This window comes from Populus alba, chromosome 13 (assembly GCF_005239225.2).
Source record: "Populus alba chromosome 13, ASM523922v2, whole genome shotgun sequence".
In the NCBI taxonomy this organism is placed as follows: Eukaryota; Viridiplantae; Streptophyta; class Magnoliopsida; order Malpighiales; family Salicaceae; genus Populus; species Populus alba.
The window spans coordinates 498,328-514,461 of NC_133296.1; the positions used below are offsets into that span (position 1 = coordinate 498,328).

Here is a 16,134-nt window from a genome sequence, read left to right on the forward strand (position 1 = left end):
TATCTAACTCATTGTTGATATCTTCGTAATGTGTGGCAGAAGCAGCACAGAACAGCAAAAGGTTGAACATAGTTAAGCAAGATTGCTGTTCTTTTTAGCTGCTGCTTGATAGTTGATACAGGACACGAAGGCTAGCAAATGCATGGTGATGGTGGCCTCCTTCTACTTACAAGGAAGTCATGGTGATCCTATATAGGATCATCATGACTTCCTTCCTAGGGGGTACAAGGAGGCCACTACGAATAGTTATCAGAGACTGAGCATGTGATCTCATCTGATCTGATCTGACCTTACTCGAGATTTGAATTGTGGTTGGTTGAGTCGATTGTGAAGACATATCAAAATGTTTATTTTTACATTTGAAATTATAATTAAAAATGTTTTGAATTGATATTTTTTATTTAATTTCGATAAAATAGCATTAAAAATTAAAAATATTATTTTAATATATATTTAAATAAAAAAATACTTTCAATAATAAAAACTACACTTACAGTATACTAAAACAAATATTTTTTATACTGTTTTTAGCTTTGAGACATGAATTTTATCGCGACTAGACAAACGGGCCCTAGGCTGACTGACATGGTTCCCATCAGACAGCTTGGAAATGTTAAAGAGAGCACCCGCGCATCTCGCGCGATTCTGTCTTCAAAACCCAGAGAGAGAGAGAGAGAGAGGTAAAAGGAGTCACTGTCAACCGTCTGATCTGTCCCCACGTCATGATGTGTGTGTTTGATTGATGATTTAGGAGATTTTTCTATTGTCACTGCCTGTCTTTTCACACTTGTCATTTCACCTCTTTCCTCATCCTGTGGGCGTCATCCAAGAAAAAAAAACCTGGTAAACTGCATTTTCACCCTTATATATTCATCAGTATTTTTTTCCATCCTTATAGAATAAATATATTTCAATATGGTCCCTGACCCTTAAATTCCTAGCAGAATTCTCAACGAAAGCCCCACTTTTCCCGTCAGTATTTTGCCTCTCCCTTTTTTTCATAGTTTTTCGACGCTGGGCTAATATTAAAAGAATCACTCTATACGAGCCAAAGTGAACATTCTAAAAAAATAGAAGTAGAAATATAGTTATTTTTTAATCAATTTTACCATTAAACTATTTTGATTTCTCAATTAAGGACTTCCATTGGACTATTTTTTAATCAATTTTACCATTAAATTATATAGGAAACTTATATTAGGAAAAAAATATTCAAAAAGTTGTATAATAAAAATTTATAACAATTTAAGGGTATTGTAATCTTTTGAAAGTATTTAAAAATATTATAGTCAATGAAGTTTGTGATTTTATATTTTAAACAAAAAATTAAAATGATTAAATAATGACTTTATATTTGAAACACACACACCCTTAACCAACGTACAGATATTTTAAAATTAAAATAACATAAATTATATTAATAAAGTATTCATTAAATATCTAAAAACATTATTCTTAAATTATATCTTAGTAATCCATACTTGTCAGAAAATTTTATACTGAATGAAGGCGGGTCCGATATAAACAAATAGTACCATACCTTTATAAATCCACACGGGCCCATAAAGTTCATTTGACTCATATTTCATGAACAATAAAAATTACTAGCATGGCTTTTCTTAAACCAGCATGCATTGGATATTTTAAATTGCGGTAGTTTTTTGCTTTTTTAGTTTGTTTTCAAAAATATATTTTATTTAAAAAAATATATGAAATTAATTATTTTTTAGTATTTATTAATAATTTTGATATACTTAATATAAAACAAGTTTTTTAATTTATTTTTCAAATAAAAAATATTTTTAGAAATTACCATACATCGTAATATCAAAATTCCCGGTTCTTTTATCAACAATAACAACCTCTTCAAATGAGAAAAGAAGAGAAAGAGAAAAAAGATGGACATGATCAAATACAATAAAATTGGAACTAGTTTTTTTTTTTTGTTAATGTAAGTTTGGTTAGCTTGCATGTACCTCGATTAATCTCGTGAGTTGTAAAGTTAACTATGTAAACCTCAAATGGTATCATATTAGCAATCTCAGGACTCGAACCTGAAGATTATATTAAAATCAAAATTTTTAATCTCAAACTAGATAATTATAATGGAATTGAAACTATAACACATCGTGTGGGAGAGGGGGGAACAATTGAGTGCTCTGAGGTTTTTTTTTTTTTTTTTTTACTTTTTAATGTGTTTGATCTAGGACTTGTTTTGCACAAAATATTTTACAAGAAAATATATTTTTTTAATTTTTTTATGTATTTTTTCACATCAATAATATATTAAAAAATTTATCAAATCTAAAATATTTCATGATTAATTTTTAAATTTAATTTATTTTTTAAAAAAATATTTTCAATTAATAAAATTTCATAAAGTATTTTACTAGTGATAATCAATATCATCTACTTATTTTAACCACCACCACATTTGTCTCTGCCATTACGTTTGGTCTTCTTTCTTTCACTTGCTTGCTTCCCTTCGATGTGTTGGGGTTCACTTCCGCTAACTTTCTCAGGGGATGAGAATATTTCTTCCATTTCTTAATTCTTGAAATTAAAATATTAAAGTCGGAATCAAGAAGAATTTATTCTTTTTAGGTTGATAAAAAGTGTCGTGTGTGTTCTTGGAATCATTTGATGTCAAAACTTGTTGCGTGATTGATATTGTGCATTATTTTTTACTTAGAAATATATATATTTTAATACTAAAATGTTAAAAACATAAAAAAAAACATATAAAAAATATTTTTAATTCTATTTAAGATAAATACATTTTTAAAACATATTTAAACACATGTAGAAATATAATACCAGACAAACACCTAGTTTCAACTGTTCACTGTTATAGTATAATAACTATTTTGTCCTTCCTATAAAAATTTTGCATGCCTTTAGACCAGGGTTATTTTGATATTTTTTCACTAGATACATTAATTATTACTAATTTGTTTGGAGATATTTGTGTCTATTCAATATTTTATGAACGATAAAATAATCAAAATACCCCCAAAAAACAAAACAAAAAAGTTACTAGTCAATGAGAAGAAAAAATGGTCTTAGTTTTTTTTTTAAAAAAATAATACTTATTTTCAATATATTTTAACCAGAAACATTGAAAACACCTTAATAGATCTATCAATAACTTCAAATAACCCAAAAAACAACTTAAAAACCTAAAATCAACTTAAAATAATAATAAAAAATTGCAGCAAGACCTACCTCGTTTGGCAATAAAAAGAAAATAAATAATTAGGTAAATCTTACAATCAAATAGAACTCATTGATAACAATAACAACTACTTTTTATGGTTACAATTGTCGTAAATGATGACTTTTTCTTTGTACTAAAATTCGACAAGCTCCTCTCTCTCATCTAAAAAAAAATTGAAAAATGAGAGAAATAAAGTTTGGTACCAAATTGAATTTCTTACAACTAAAAGGAATGATTACCTATTAACAAAAAAAAAATAAGGGACTAAAATAAACTTTCAAAGCAAAATTCAAAATTACCATCTATTTTTTTCCATTTTCTTCACTTTGGTCTCAAAAAAAGAAGAAGCCATTGGATGTTAATTTGTACTCAAAAGGGTTTAATTGTGCAAAAAGATATTCAAGGATTAAATTGAAGATTTAGAAAAAAAATTGACTATTTCAATTCACAGTGACACGTGAGTGACAGAGAACGGTACACATTGCAAAATAAAAATATCTCATGACTTAGTTTTCTTATAATTGAAAGGAGTGTGACAAGGGGATTAAGAAATTTTTAGAATAGAGGAATCAATTTCAGAAAAGAAAGCACAGGGACTATATTAAAAATATTAAAAGTAAAGGGCCAGAAAAAGGCAGCAGCTTAGCTTGGAATGGAGGGGAGAGTGATCCAAGATAAAGCACATACACACAGGACTTTGGCATGCTATACAAAGATGAGGATGTTAATGAATCTGACACCATGTTACTGTCTTTTGACATCACAGGCTCACAGCCATTCTCTTACCTCCTTAACCAAAATCCACCACCTCCTCCTTTCTTTGTCCAATTACGCACCTCCACCTGGCTAGTTATCCTACTTGTACTACTAATCCACCAAAAATCCAATCTTTAACCACTTTTGTCGATACCATCCTCTATCTTTCTTGCTGGTTGTTTTTAGAAGGCGATTCAAGGGTTTTCAGGCCTTTTGGCCGCGACCCAGATAGGTAAATTGCTTGTTCTTGGCCTCTATTCGGTTGTTTTGGTGTTTTTTGAGGATTTGCAAAATGGGTTTCTTGATTCGTTTTTTAAGTGTGTTTGCTTCAAATATTCTGCCATTTTTGTTTTATTTCTATGAATCTGAATTTGTGACTGTTTTGGTGGGTTGATACTGGATAGGATGAATCTGTAATAGATTTATAATGTTTTATTTGGCATCGTTGCTCGTTTATACATTAAATTGGCATTTTTTTTTATATAAATTTGAATATTCTTTTTGTGTCATTAAGTGTATTGTTTGGTGTATAGGTGCCTTTTCAATAATCTTCGAATTTTTGTTCGTAAATAAGCGCTTGATACTGTCTAATATGTGTTAATTGCTGTTATATATTTATCTGTGTTAAACATCTTTTCTGGCACAACCTTCAAACTATAAAAGAAATTAATTTGTAAACTTTTTTCAGTTTAGGTGACATATGCGTTGTAACCTGTAGTATTCACTTTCTCAATTATCAAATAGGTAGTTGCTGCTATATTGTAATGTTGCCAATTGAATTGTATGAAGTCAACGAGAATCTGTTCAGTGGTTATTGTATGGATGCAGAAAGGATTGCTACTTGTTTTACGTGCTGTGTTATTTGGGGCTTCATTTACAGTGTGGTACGAGTTGCTTAATGCAGTTTTGTGCTTAATCTGCCATCCGTGATGCAATTAAGAAACTTTGCCTTGAAAAGTTTGTGTTTTCTATGACTTATTTCAACTTTATTTCTTTGGTAGATAAGAGCTGAACCAGGCTTCTGCTTTGTCCTGTTTATGGAGGGTTTTGGGTTTAGTGATTCAAACAGTGCTGTTAGGAAGAAGAGGAGTAATACATCCCGTCGGCCACGGAATGACTCACACACACCTTCCGATTACATTGATGTTTCATCCTTATCATCCACACCACCTTCAGAAACTGTAAGCAAAGTGTCAAGTGATGACAATAATGATTATGGTTGAATTTCACAAAAGAAAAAAAGTCGGTTTGATTCTATGCAGTACAAGAGCTTCTTCCACTAACCTTGCTGACTGTGAATCTTCCCAGAATATGATGAAGAATGAAGATGGAGGATTGGGAGAATCTGATGAAGCTTCCAACAATTGTTCCTTTCGAGGAAGTAACGAGCAGAGGCACAGTGGAGTCGATTCTAGAAGGTCGAGTGAAGGTGTCCTTGCCCCAGCTAATTGGAAAAGCACAACTAGCTCGGGGCATGTTGGAGGTTTTTCAGATGGAGTAGGAAATGAGAGTAAAGTGAAAGTGAAGCTTAAAGTTGGTGGTATCACACGAACTATTAATGCAAAGTCCGCATCTGATGGTGCATCTGCTGTTGGGTCATCTTCTTCAAAATCTTCTCGCTTCCCAGATCCCCGGCAGAAGTTAATTGAGGTACTTTTCATTCAAAATTTGTTGAGTCTGGTATGTTGTTGTCCACATTAGGTTTTGACAGTCATGTCCACGTAGACTGTCATATAGTGATCATTTAAATTCAGAATTTTGAGTTTGAGCATCCTTATATTCTCAGATGCAAGATCTGTAAGACTGTAATTATCTTCTTTTTAGTGGCAAACCCATTCACGCCAACTAGATAAAACAAAAACATGTTAAGAGTTTCTCATTTGTTTCAAATTCCTTGTACTTTTCACTTTCAATTCATGTCTAGAAGTCATTATTCATTGTTTTTCCTCCTTTTTTGACCCAGTTGACAATGTTTTGCTACAAGCCTACAACATTTTATGCCCGCTAATTATGTAAGCACTACTAGTTGCAGCTAACTCAATCTTTGTTGCAGGAGAATTTGGACGACAACCGTTCCTTTACTTCAGGTAAGGGAAGTGGTTTACGAGGAGTCCCATGGAAGGATTTCTCCAGAAGTGGTCTAAATGTTAGGAAAACAGATGGTCTGAGAGGTGAGAATCTGTCTTCAAAGCAAACTGATCAGTACGAGCCAGTTCGTAAAAGTAAACGGGTCCCTAAGAAACGGCTATTAGATGGAGTGCTTGATGATGGAGGTGAGGATGATGATGAGATTCGCTACCTTGAAAAAGTCAAGACTTTGAAGATCAGCACTGATTATGGTGCAGAGTTTGAAGATGAAGAGGGAGGAAGCAGGAAACAGCGGAAGATATCGAGAGTATTGAAGAGAAATGTTGATGGTTTATATGATGTAGATGCTGGAGATCATGGATCAACTAGATTTGGCAAGGAGGGTAAGAAATCTAAATCAGGGAGAGTGTCTGAAGATACTGATTATGTGGAAGAGGAAGAATTGGGATCAGATGGTGACCCTACATCTAAGAATAAGAAGCCAAGAAAAGAGTTAGCTGATCTATCAGTGGACTCCAAGAAGGAAATGACAGTCACAACACGTCAACGAGCACTTCAAACTGGCAAAGATGCCTCCTCTGGTTTTCCTAGTTTAATAGAGTTCCCAAATGGGTTACCTCCAGCTCCCCCTAAAAGTAACTAGTTGTTTTTGCTCCAGTGATCTCGTTATTGAACATTTGTGGAATTTCCCAGACATTTAATTTCCTGATTGTTTTGATGACAGAGCAAAAAGAGAAACTCACTGAAGTGGAACAGCAGTTGAAGAGAGCTGAGGCACTTCAGAGACGCAGGATGCAAGTTGAAAAGGCAAATAGGGAATCTGAGGTTTACCCTGTTACTTTTACTTGCACGTATATTTTTTTTTCTCTCATGGAAATCACAAAGATGTTGGAGAGAATTAAAGATTAATATTGACTGAAAATCTTAGGCTGAAGCAATCAGAAAAATACTGGGCCAAGATTCCACCAGAAAGAAACGTGAAGATAAACTGAAGAAACGGCAAGAAGAAATGGCACAGGTAATATATAGAGAATATGCGAGCGTTCTCTGCACATCAATTCACCCTTCAACTTGCATACTTATGCTGTTCAGTTTTTATGTTAATGTTAACGTCGGGGCATTTTAATTCTGTTCAGGAGAAAGCAGCAAATGCTATGGTACTTGCATCAGACCATGTTAGGTGGGTCATGGGTCCGTCTGGAACAACTGTAACATTCCCCGATGAAATGGGCTTGCCTAGTATATTTGACTCCAAGCCTTGCAGGTATGAGTTTCTCTCTTACAAAATGAAGGTCCTAGGTTATGTTCCTAAACAGGGCTTTTTTTAAATTAATAATTTTAGAAGAAACTGATTTTGCTCCTCGGGTGATTTCGCCATGAGGCACTGTGTAAGGTGCACGTTCAGGCATGGTTCAGAAAGTTCCTTAAACTAGGATGCTCATCCACCCTGCGGTCTGTGTATTCTATAGTAGCAGCTGCTTTAGATTATGTTCCAGCACACCTTGTATTGCCTATTTCCCACATCTGCTATCTAAGCACATTGCTGTTTTTGCTGCTTCACACCTAATGATTTTGCTTTCATCTGGATTTCAGTTACCCTCCTCCCCGGGAGAAATGTGCTGCTCCATCTTGTACAAATCCATACAAGTACCGAGATTCGGAGTCAAAACTACCCCTTTGTAGTCTCCAATGCTACAAGGCGATTCATGAAAAGGTGCAACCTCTTACTGCCTGTTAAGATCAAGGTCCACCTGCCCGAACCGACGAGTCCGGGTCTCCATGAACTTAGGAAGCACTAGCATTCCAGCTCCATTATCTGTAATCTCGAATAAGAGCTGGGGTGGAAGGCTTATGTAAAGCAATTATCGTCACCAAGCGGATGGGAGCATGGAGAAATTGCTGCTATAGTCACATATAATTGTTACATTTTAGAATTGTTCCTTTTAAAATATCATTTCATCTTGTAGATGGAAATGTGTTGTGGGTTTCAGAAGGAGGATTCAAATTGGATCCCTGTTATATCCATCGTCCTTTCATTCATAGCCTTGAGCTCCCACTACCCCTTCTAAGTAAAGAGAAGATAAAGCAAGATGATTCTAGCATTCGTGGAATTGTTTGACGCATCTAGGAGAGATCGTTCTTGTATTTATAGTATATACTGCTATAAAGAAAAAAACTTCACTGTGAACTTGAATGCTTATGGAAGTCTTTTCATTGTATTTGTTTATCATTACACCACGCACCAGCATCCTCCGGTTCGCCTGAGCTCTACCGCTGTTAACCGCAAGCACCATCCCAAATCGGACCTAAAACAACCAGCAGCCACGGATTTAATTCCAAACCCACAAGTACTTCTGATAATAACGAAAGCTTAGAATTTCACCGAATCATCTCATATCCATTTTTCTTCAAATAATTTTGTCAAGACGGAATTCCATCGAGGGGTCACATTAAAAAAACATCTAGAGTAGAGGGACCAAATTAAAAAAAAAATTTAAGAGTACAAGGATGAATCAGACTTTGTCCATAATCAAGTTAAAAAAAATTAAAAATTAAAATGATAAATTAGTAAAAAAATATATTACAATTAAAAGAAAATAAAAATAAAACACAAAAAAATAAATTATATGGAACATGATTAGGTGAGAAAATAAAATCAAAATAACAAAAAGCAAGAAAAAATGAGAATTAAATGAGAAAGTCAACTTTTTGGTATAATAAATTTGTATTGAAGAAAAAAAATTAAAACATATTACCTTTTAAAGTTAGAGGTGAATATTTATTTAGTTTGTGAAAAAAGGAAAGAAATCAAGTTAATCTAATTTTTTTTTATTTACGAAAGTCATCTTTTATTTATTTAATTTTTTAAAAAAAATTATTATTATTATTTTAGTTTTTTAATTTTTAATTTATTTAAATTGATATAAGAATAAGAATATGAAATTTAAAATAAATTATTTTTTTTCACTTAAATAACAAAAATAAAAATTAGTAAACTCAAATACAAAAAAAAAAAAATTTCGCACGCCAAAAATATCATTAACTCAGCTCAAAAACACAAAAACCCCTCTGACTCGTATAAATCCTTCCTTCACAGCTCCTCCAGAAACCTCTACCTCCCTCTCCAACATCCATGGCTAGGGCTCCAGGCAAGCATGGACGTGATCAAGCTCTGGTACATTTCTTTCCTTTTTTGATTTTTTAAGTTCTGTTTGGTTACTTGGAAAACTGTAATAACAAGAAAATGAAAGCTCAAGCTTTATAATCATTTCCCTTTTCAAAACTTAATGATCACTGTATATTTCTCCTAAACTTCTTCTTTTATGCTCTCTATTAATAATATTTGAAAATCAAGTCTTTGTGTGTGTGTTTTTTAAAAATGAAAGCTGGTGTGGAATAGGATTCTTGTCAATAAGGTTTTATTTATTTTTACGTATTTTTGGTGAAAACCCATTTTTGTTTCCAGGATTTCCAGGGGTTTTTGAATGATTTGCAGGATTGGGAACTTCTTAAGGACACTGATAAAAAGATGAAGAAGAAGTCACAAGCTTCTGATATGGTAAAGTTTCGATTTTTAATCAAGTTTTAGTACCTTTCAAGTCTTTTCAATGTAATTATAGGAATGAGAAATGGGTTGTTGAAAAAAATCATCTTTTATTATGAGAAGCTTGTAGCTTGTAAAAGAGACTTCAATCTTCTATTGCATGTTGCCCTTTTTTTTTTTAAGCTTGCTGTTTTAGGTGGCTTAGGGATAGTGAGTCAAGCATGAATGTTTCTGGTTTATGTTTCCATTGTGTGTTGTAAGTGATTTATTTGTTTGCTAGTAGAGTGAATTTACATGGTGCAGTTAACCTGTTCTTGGTTTGTTTTAGTGGAAAAATTGAGAGGTGTTGTTGGGACTGGCAGATTTGGATAATCCAATGCTTAGTACTGAATTGTTCTTGTCTGATTGGAAACTTGAATGGCAATTGTCAGAATTCTTGTGGGTTTTGAATGAGCTGTAGAGATGCTCAATTTAAAAGATCATTGATAAGTGCACTGGATGTTTCAATATGCTCTTATTCCAATATGAAAAGTCATGGCATACATGTGTTTTTGCATCCATGCATATGTTTAGAGCAATTATATGGGGTATAATAGTTTCTTAACCAGTTAACAATGCTTCCTGTACTCAGAAGATTGGTGAGGATGAAAGATCAACAGGGAAAACTTCTGCTGTTGATTTCTCAAGTAGTTCAGGAATGTATGATCACTCAAGGAACTTTGATGCAATCAATCGCCTATCAAATAGTTTTGCAATTGATGAGAGTACTGTTGATGCTACCACAGAGAAAGAATTGGTACGAATCATCCTGTGATAGTACTTAAAAAAGATTCACTAGTAATGGTTTGTGCTGCTAAGTTTGCAAATTCTTAATTTATAGGGAAATGAGTATTTTAAGCAGAAGAAGTATAAGGAAGCTATTGAGTGCTATTCAAGAAGCATAGCGTTGTCACCAACAGCAGTAGCCTATGCAAATCGAGCAATGGCATATCTCAAAATCAAAAGGCAAGTTTTTCCTGTCTGATAGTGTTAGATTTAAGAAGTGTAGGTATGCTTATAGAGTTCTTGTTGCTTAATGTGATATACGTGCACAACTTTTGATTACCTGGCAGTGTTTGATCATCTTTGTTTTATCTTGTCATTTTATAGGTTGCTTTACTGCATGTGAAGATAATTTTCATGAAGATGGCAAAATTTTTTACTTCATTTTCTTTTTGCTCAGATTTCCAGAGGCTGAAGATGACTGTACAGAGGCTTTGAATCTAGATGATCGCTACATAAAAGCATACTCACGCAGAGCAACAACAAGAAAGGAATTGGGGAAACTTAAAGAATCCGTTGAGGGTGTGTTGATTCAAACCTATATATTGGTCTTCTCTGATTATCTAGTGATTCGTTTCCTGATAGTTTTTGATGATGACTGTATGATTTAATGAACATGACTTACTACAGATTCCGAGTTTGCTTTGAAACTGGAACCTAATAACCAGGAAATCAAGAAACAGTATGCTGAGGTCAAATCTTTGTACGAGAAGGCAAGTGACTCTGCCATATGTTGCTATTCTGGCTGTTACATTTCATTGATGCAATTCATTGTAACTGTTGCTTTTATTTTTCACAGGAAATTCTCCAGAAAGCATCTGAATCTCTCAGAAGCTCCTTACAAGGAGCACAAAAAGGAGGAAGGTCAGAAGCAAGTGTCAATGGACATGCAGTGCATCCAGTCTCAAATGTCACTCTAAGGACTGGGGCATCTGCTTCTCAAAAAGATAAAGCTAAGGTAAAAATAAGATATCTGCCCTCAAGTGCTGAGTAGCTGTATGCCCAATGCAAATGTAAAGTTTTTCTTCTATAGATGTTTCATGAGCATATTAAAAATGATTGGAAGTTTCTCAGATTCGAGACTCTGCTATCTATGTTCAGGAAACACGGATATTTTTTCATTTGAACTTCTAAATTCTGGTGGCAGGAGAATGATGGAGATGGTGTTGTGAAGAAATCTGTCTATGTTGAAGAGATAAAGAACAAAAGCACAGGAGCTGGAAGCAGATCTGATGGTCAATTAGGCAATGATTCTCGTGCAAATGCTATTCCAAGTTCTAATGTGGAGAGTATCCAGGTGTAGCATCACATCCGTGCATGGCTATCATTCTGTTGTGTGTGTGTGTGTGTGTGTGTTTGAGAGGTTGGTTTGTGTTCTTTATATTTTTTTTTATTTAAATAAACAGTGAAAATGGTTGTTTTGGCTTTTTTTTCCAGCAGATGGGGAAATGATGTCCATTCCACTTTAGGCATCAACAATCCCTTTCTATGGAATAGGATTACAAATCCTATTTTATTCTTGTGTTGTCACAAATCCCTAACTATTCCATTTCTCTTTCATTCTTACCTTGAACTGGTTCATTAAGCTTTTGTTTTTGCTGGTGCTTCTATTAGTTGCAAATTCTTTCTCTATAAATCATGCAATATTAGGATGCATTTGGAACAACAATATTCATATTGTTGCAAATTATATGGATTCATGTGGGACTGATGAAAGTGAAATGACATTGTAGCATGGTCATAAGTATATGCATTTTTTGGCCTGAGAGTTGATTCAAGGGACAGAGCATGTATTGCCATCTTTCAATATTTGTCCTGTGTGCTGTCACACATGCAATGGAGCCAGGGCTCTTACCAAATCCATTGATCGGTATCTCTCTGCAGATAGTCACTAAAAATGGGACGTTTCTTTTATGTGCCCATAAATTGGATTAAGATTAAAACATATCTGGCACTATTATTTGCAGATTTCAAATGCCACATGAGAGGATTCTTTACTGGAAAGTTCTTTAATCCATCCTGCTATCTCTGAACTTCAGTTTTGGCTACTTGTTACCATTTTGCATGTGTAATTGTTGTTTCTGGTGATTAATATCTCATTTACTCTTTTGCAGAGAAATAACAGAACTGGAAGGCAGGAGCTGAAGGCCTCAGTTAAAGAACTCGCTTCTCAAGCGGCTTCTCAAGCCATGGCTGAAGCTGCAAAAAACATTACACCTCCAAACTCAGCTTATCAATTTGAGGTTTCTTGGCGAGGCTTTTCTGGTGATCGTGCACTCCAGGCTCACCTCTTGAAGGTTTTTGTTTTAGTTTAAACTGATTAGCTTTTCTTTTAGGATAAAGGACAAGGTCGGAAAATAAAACTTAACAAGCATGCACAAAAAGTGGCTCCAGGAGCTGACAACTCATTGTTTTCTTTCCTTGCATTACTAGGTTACTACTCCAAGTGCATTGCCTCAGATATTTAAGAACGCATTGTCTGTTACTATTCTAATCGACATCATCAAGTGTGTGTCCTCCTTTTTCATGTAAGTAGATTTCTTCTGCTATTTATGTTTTGGATGATTGGGCTGTGTTTGGGTTACTTGAGTTGTGACTCTCTTCTTGCTTGTTCCTCTGGCAGAAATGACATGGATTTGGCTGTCAAATATCTAGAGAACTTGACCAAAGTCCCAAGATTTGACATTCTTATCATGTGTCTTCCATCTACAGATAAAGCTGGTATGTTTATGTAATGCACCTTTTCAGATTCTAGAATCCTTGAAGATGACATGTAATCGGTTAAGCCTTCTAATGTTTAATCATTATGACTCAATTTGATGGCTTGTTTGAATTTGATCCACGCACATGGTGCACAATAAATAACATGCATCAGCTCAAGCACCGGTCATGCATGAACCATTTCACATGCACAATTCTCCTGTATTATATTGAAGTACGTTTCAAACATGATTATTGCCACTAGTATTGATATGTGTGTGTGCTGACTTAATTACCATCTGAGCAGATCTTCTCAAGATGTGGGATGAAGTTTTCTGTAGTGAAGCAACGCCAATTGAATATGCTGAGATTCTCGATAAAATGCGATCCAGATACTGTCCTAAATGTTAACAGGCGTATAACATATTAAGTCTCTAGTATCTTATGTTGTTCATCCAATGCTATCTTTGTTGTAAGTATTTTTTTTTTTTTTGATGATGGAATTGTAAGTAATGAATTCAGAAGCTCCCCCACTTTTTCTTAATGTACTTGGTGGGCATTTATCAAAAAATTTACTGAAATGTTGAGAAGTTCTTTTACATTCCTTTGCCATGGTCCTTTTCCAAGTCTGTCTTCGTTCATCTTTTTTTGGGATATCATCAGCATGGTGCTTGAAACAGCTTCATGAATGCCATTGAAATGGTAATTAAGGGCAACACACCGAGCATTATTGAAAGTACACCCTGAATCAGGTTCCGAATCAGTATATTATCAAGTTGACCGGCCGGCTAGGCAGGCGAGGTGTTGTTTGCTTTGGAGGGCCTTACATTTTAGGTGGAAGCAACACCAAATTTTGTTCGATGGAACCAAGATGATGTGGAAAGCATGCTTAGCAGGTTCACTGCTACCAACCATCACTTCCCTCTATTTGATCTGTGAATGATTTGAGTGATGACCAATTACACGATAGCTTGTTTGTCATGATAACTCTCTCCTTTCAGTCTTTCATCTCCTCAAGTATTCCAGTGATTTCATGTCTGCGTTTGTTAGAGCTTCTTCTGGAATCTATATATAAACCGAGACACTTGTTGGTGCTATTATCAACAAGGCGTATATAAAAATTGAAGATAAGATATTTAATCATGAAAACATAAAAAATCCAAACATCTAATTTATTTTTATTTTTTTTAATGGTATTTTCAAATTATTATAATATCTTTTAAAAATAAAAAAATATTATTTTAATATATTCCTAAACAAAAACTATTTTAAAAATCAATACCTACCTGCTATCATTAACCTTTCACTTCGGCCATGTATCAAAAGTGACAAAACAACTATGCAATCCTTTCTGGCGAACTCTTTTTCTCAAATTTCCCGTCCTGGTCAATTCAACTGCTCAATGACAACGAACTAGCGGTCCAAGTTGTATAGCCATGGCCCCCTGGTCTGTGCCCCACGTACGCGTCATAATTGCTAGCCTTCCTTGTAGCTGGTAGTTGTGTTCATGCTTTCTTGAGTAGAGAGCATTCCACATGGACACCATGCACCAGAGAGGTAGTTGATTCCCAGGATAATCCAGAGTTCATCAACTTTGGAATCGATATAATCCTAGTTTGAAGGGATCTCTTGTTGATTTTGGAAGCCATCTCTTCAATTTCCCACTAAAATCAAGGCAAGGAATAAAATACAGAGAGAATCCATGTGAGTTGCTTAGCATGCAAGCTGATGCTGACATGATTAATTAGGGAGTGCGGGGGTCGAAGGAGAGGTAGCCCGCCTCGCAAGTAAAACCGATGCAGCTCGAGACAAGCCCTCCCTCCTCCTACTGGTGTGGAATAATAGATTATTTTACTAGTATTTAATTAATCAGGTTTTAAGCTTGATTTTTAAAAGTTATAAGTTTGAGTTCTATAAATAAAAATAACATTAAAAACTTATTTAATCGTTAATTTCAAGATTTATGATATTAATCAAGCTGGTCCAAACAATAATGTTAATTAAAAAAAAATAAAAAGATTATTGAGGCATGAATTCATCAACATCCAGGCACTCTTGTTGTCTCACTGTGAAGATATTCTCTTGGGGCAGATCTTTTTCCTAATTACCAAGGCTTAGCAGTGGTGCTTAGAAATTATCACTTTGAGATTCTCTGTTTTGTAGATGAAGTCCTTTTCTTGGTCCTTGTTCATCTTTTTGGGACATCGCCACTAAAGTTCTTGCAACTAAAGTTTTCCAAATGTTTTGATGGTCGGATATAAATTAAAAAAAAATATCATCTTCATATGTTTTAAAATGAAAAAACACTTGAAAAATAAAAGTTAGTACACTCAAACACCTTTATAGATAAAAGTAAACACGGTATGTTATAGTGGTGCGATATAATTGAAAAATCTTTTTAGCATTACTAAAATTTCAAAAATTATTTAATTTTTGTTGCTTAATCCTGCTTTACATATCATATTATAGTCAAGTAATTTATATCTTATATCTAAAACTACATAGATTATTTTATGTCATTTTAATCGCATGGCCCTTAGAAGAAAATTAAAGTTTTCACCCCTGTGTTTGTTTAAAAGAATATGGTTATGTTTATTTTTAAAATAATTTTTATTCGAAAATATATTATAATAATATATTTTTATTTTTTAAAAATTATTTTTAATATTATATATCAAAAGATAAATAATAAAAAAATATTAATTTTAAAAAAAATTAAAAAAAAAATTTAAAATATAAATACAAAGAAGGTTTATATTATTCCATTGCAGGTAATCAATCCAAACCCGCTACAAAACAAAAAAAAAAAACATCTTTTTTTTCGAAGTTAACATCAATCACCAACCCATGCATTGAATGACCAAAATTAAAACCACCTTCAATCGTTACAGCTACATTAATTGCCCGGCAAATTATTGAGGCTGGTAAAATCTTTTTTGAGTGCTAAAAAAATGGTAATTAAATCCAATATAACATATCATAAGATCAATTATATTACCATGATATT

The 16,134-nt window shown here is 33.7% G+C and overlaps 2 protein-coding genes across 6 annotated transcripts; both read left to right on the forward strand.

The window, feature by feature from the left end:
• Positions 1-3,886: 3,886 nt before the first annotated feature.
• LOC118060928 (uncharacterized) lies at positions 3,887-8,280 on the forward strand. The gene is made up of 8 exons (XM_035074245.2): positions 3,887-4,205; positions 4,975-5,154; positions 5,282-5,623; positions 6,027-6,696; positions 6,786-6,886; positions 6,990-7,079; positions 7,198-7,325; positions 7,655-8,280. Exons 2-8 carry the CDS (start codon positions 5,011-5,013, stop codon positions 7,797-7,799), a joined length of 1,620 nt encoding a protein of 539 aa, XP_034930136.1. The 5' UTR covers positions 3,887-4,205; positions 4,975-5,010; the 3' UTR covers positions 7,800-8,280.
• A 799-nt stretch (positions 8,281-9,079) lies between these two features.
• On the forward strand, positions 9,080-14,165 carry LOC118060929 (uncharacterized). Of its 5 annotated transcripts, XR_012167615.1 has the most exons (13): positions 9,080-9,236; positions 9,528-9,620; positions 10,237-10,401; positions 10,486-10,610; positions 10,828-10,949; positions 11,058-11,140; positions 11,227-11,385; positions 11,575-11,724; positions 12,542-12,724; positions 12,861-12,955; positions 13,051-13,148; positions 13,435-13,599; positions 13,880-14,165. XR_012167615.1 is itself a non-coding variant. In XM_073403861.1 (12 exons), the coding sequence occupies exons 1-12, from the start codon at positions 9,195-9,197 to the stop codon at positions 13,536-13,538; spliced, it is 1,419 nt and encodes a 472-aa protein (XP_073259962.1). In that variant the 5' UTR covers positions 9,080-9,194; the 3' UTR covers positions 13,539-13,731. The 5 variants fall into 5 exon arrangements, 4 of the variants coding, with proteins under 4 accessions (XP_073259962.1, XP_034930138.1, XP_034930139.1 ...); XM_073403861.1 differs by lacking the exon at positions 13,880-14,165 and having other exon boundaries at positions 13,435-13,731; XM_035074247.2 differs by lacking the exon at positions 13,880-14,165 and having other exon boundaries at positions 10,240-10,401; positions 13,435-13,731.
• The last annotated feature ends 1,969 nt before the right edge of the window (positions 14,166-16,134 follow it).

Bases quoted from the DNA above. Each gene is read 5' to 3' on its own strand.
- LOC118060929 (XM_073403861.1), top strand. From the start codon at position 9,195: ATGGCTAGGGCTCCAGGCAAGCATGGACGTGATCAAGCTCTG. The intron at 11,386-11,574 runs GTAAAAATAAGA...TTCTGGTGGCAG, and splicing joins CTCAAAAAGATAAAGCTAAG to GAGAATGATGGAGATGGTGT. The intron at 12,725-12,860 runs GTTTTTGTTTTA...TTGCATTACTAG, and splicing joins TCCAGGCTCACCTCTTGAAG to GTTACTACTCCAAGTGCATT.
- LOC118060928 (XM_035074245.2), top strand. From the start codon at position 5,011: ATGGAGGGTTTTGGGTTTAGTGATTCAAACAGTGCTGTTAGGAAGAAG. The intron at 5,155-5,281 runs GTAAGCAAAGTG...GAATCTTCCCAG, and splicing joins CCACACCACCTTCAGAAACT to AATATGATGAAGAATGAAGA. The intron at 7,080-7,197 runs GTAATATATAGA...AATTCTGTTCAG, and splicing joins GGCAAGAAGAAATGGCACAG to GAGAAAGCAGCAAATGCTAT.